Here is a 2500-nt window from a genome sequence, read left to right on the forward strand (position 1 = left end):
CAATATTGATGTCCGTGTGGAAATAGGGAGAAATTCGGGAGAATGGTTGCCCCGGGAGATTTTCGGGAGGGGCACTGAAATTCGGGAGTCTCCCGGGAAAATCGGGAGGGTTGGCAAGTATGATAATTTCTCTATAAAATTGTTATAACAATACCTCTGCATAACATTGTAAGTTTATTAACATTAAAGGAAACAACACACCGGCCTTTCCTCGTTTCCCACTGTGGTTACAACCAAGTGCTACATACGTTTCATCATATTCTGGTACAGAGAAAAAAAAGCCTGTTCCCCAAGGTCACACGCGCCCCGCCCCCTCTAGCATTGCAGGGGGGCTCGCGCCACTATTTGAGAAGGACTGCGTTTAGCGGAGCAGGTGGCAAAATGTCTCTTTTGATTGTAAAAGTTGCAGACCTGTGAACTATACACATCAACTTCCTGTTCAGGGCAAAGTAAGCTTCAAAGTAAAAGCATGGCAGTATTAACCTGGATTCTACCTTAGCAACTAACAAGATGCACCACTTACATTTTTTTGTGCAAAACATTTTTTTTGTTTCATTTCCAAATTTACAAAACTAAATGTGCAGGCAGCGGCTAGTTTTGGTCCCAATTTTGGTTATGTCGACAACCACTTATGTAAATGTCTTTTTCATTTTTTTATTACATTTTCTAATCTTATTTATCACTTATGTCATTGTCAGGCCACGAACAAAATGTGACAACTTCCACATCTCCTGGAGTCCACTGTGTCCACTCTGATATATTGAGATGTATTAACCTTCATTTCATGGATTCTTTTGCCTGGACAGGCATGACTGCTATTCCGTGCGCGTGTCTGGGAATTTTCATGGGTGGCCTGCTGGTGAAGAAGCTCAACTTGTCGGCACTTGGAGCAATCCGCATGGCCATGCTGGTCAACCTGATCTCCACCGCGTGCTACATCTCCCTCCTGTTCCTGGGCTGCAACACGGGCTCCGTTGCTGGGGTCACGGTCATGTACGGCAACAGGTACGAGACGCTCAATCAATGATTGGCATGATACCGTAAGAATGCGCCAGTTCACAATAGGGCTGGGCAATATGGCTGAAAACTGTATCACGATATACATTTTTTGTATTGGTCATTATCGTTAATTATTGATATTTTTTATGACCCAACAAAAATAAGGACTAGGGGAATTATACATATATATTTTTTTAATATTTCAAATATAACTTTCCTATGATTTTAATCCCCTCAGCTGTCAATGCAGAAAGGAAATGTCAACACAACCATGGAAAACAAACAATGTAAACCACAATAAGCACTTCCTCTTAAAATTAAGCTACACAAATAAGAAATATGTAAGAAATGCTTAAAAAAGTAACAAAAAAATGCAAAGAGTGAAAATGTAAACAGAGAAACCTGAACTATTTTTTGCAGGTTTAGTGCCAGGAAGTTACGGGTTGTGTATTTGATCTATTATTCTTATTTTTGTATGGAAATCATTTGTTATGCAGTAATTATTATTTAAATATTATTGAACCAAATTATTATTTTATAGTACCAGATTTGTCATTTTTTGTTATTTATTTTAGCTACACAGTCCTGCACTTTAGTTCCTACCTGTTGTTCGAACAAGGGTTGAAAAGAAAAGAGGAGCGCGGCGAAGGACGGCGGTCCGTTTGAATGAATCCAAAAAAATACGGCATACTGTTGAGGTGACTTTTCCTGTTTTAGCCACAATTACTTCGGTCTCTGCAGCACTAATTTTTAGTTTCTCTTGGCGCAACCAAACTTGATAGTTGATACTGTTATTGCAATTGGCTGTTTAGCGTGTATCTCCCAGTTTACTAACCACTTCCTGTTTTGCTAGCTTACCAGACCACAAATGTCTTTGTTCATGCAACCAACTTTGCTTCATTCTTTCTTGTCTATGCAACCAACTTTGCTTCATTCTTTGTGGTTTCTTTCGACCAAAAAATATATACTTATCGAACACATTTTATACCGATATTTTATACCGACAAGCGGTAGAAAATGGATGTCTATGGCGATATATATTGATCATTTTTTCGGTCGCAACCCTAGTTCACACCACTTGGGATGGTGTGGCTCGATTGGTAGAGTGGCCATGCCAGCAACTTGAGGGTTCCAGGTTCAATCCCCGCTTTCGCCATCCTAGTCACTGTCATTATGTCCTTTACCCACCTGCTCCCAATGCCACCCACACTGGTTTAAATGTACTGTAGCTTAAAGATGTAGATAATGGGTTCACCTATGTAAAGCACTTTGAGTCGCCAGAAAAGCGCTATACAAATATAATTCACTTCACTTAATTAACCGCTGCATCGTCGTCTGGGTGTGTGGTTCACAAATGCAGATAACCCCCAGGGTCTTTAATTAGTGTCATGTCAAATAAAACAGCATTAATACCTATCTATGGCTGTAAGCAACCTCCTGGTGTAGTTTTTTTGCACATATATATATTAGGGGTGCAACGATACACAACATTCACGGTTCG

The 2500-nt window shown here is 40.0% G+C and overlaps 1 protein-coding gene across 1 annotated transcript in view; it reads left to right on the forward strand.

Moving 5' to 3' along the window:
- Positions 1-2500, forward strand: part of slco3a1a (solute carrier organic anion transporter family member 3A1a) — a 94787-nt gene that overhangs the window by 79231 nt on the left and 13056 nt on the right. The window contains exon 6 of the mRNA XM_062042565.1: positions 807-1005. Within this exon, the coding sequence (XP_061898549.1) occupies positions 807-1005 (199 nt within the window). The remainder of the gene's footprint in view (positions 1-806; positions 1006-2500) is intronic.

This window comes from Entelurus aequoreus, linkage group LG03 (assembly GCF_033978785.1).
Source record: "Entelurus aequoreus isolate RoL-2023_Sb linkage group LG03, RoL_Eaeq_v1.1, whole genome shotgun sequence".
In the NCBI taxonomy this organism is placed as follows: Eukaryota; Metazoa; Chordata; class Actinopteri; order Syngnathiformes; family Syngnathidae; genus Entelurus; species Entelurus aequoreus.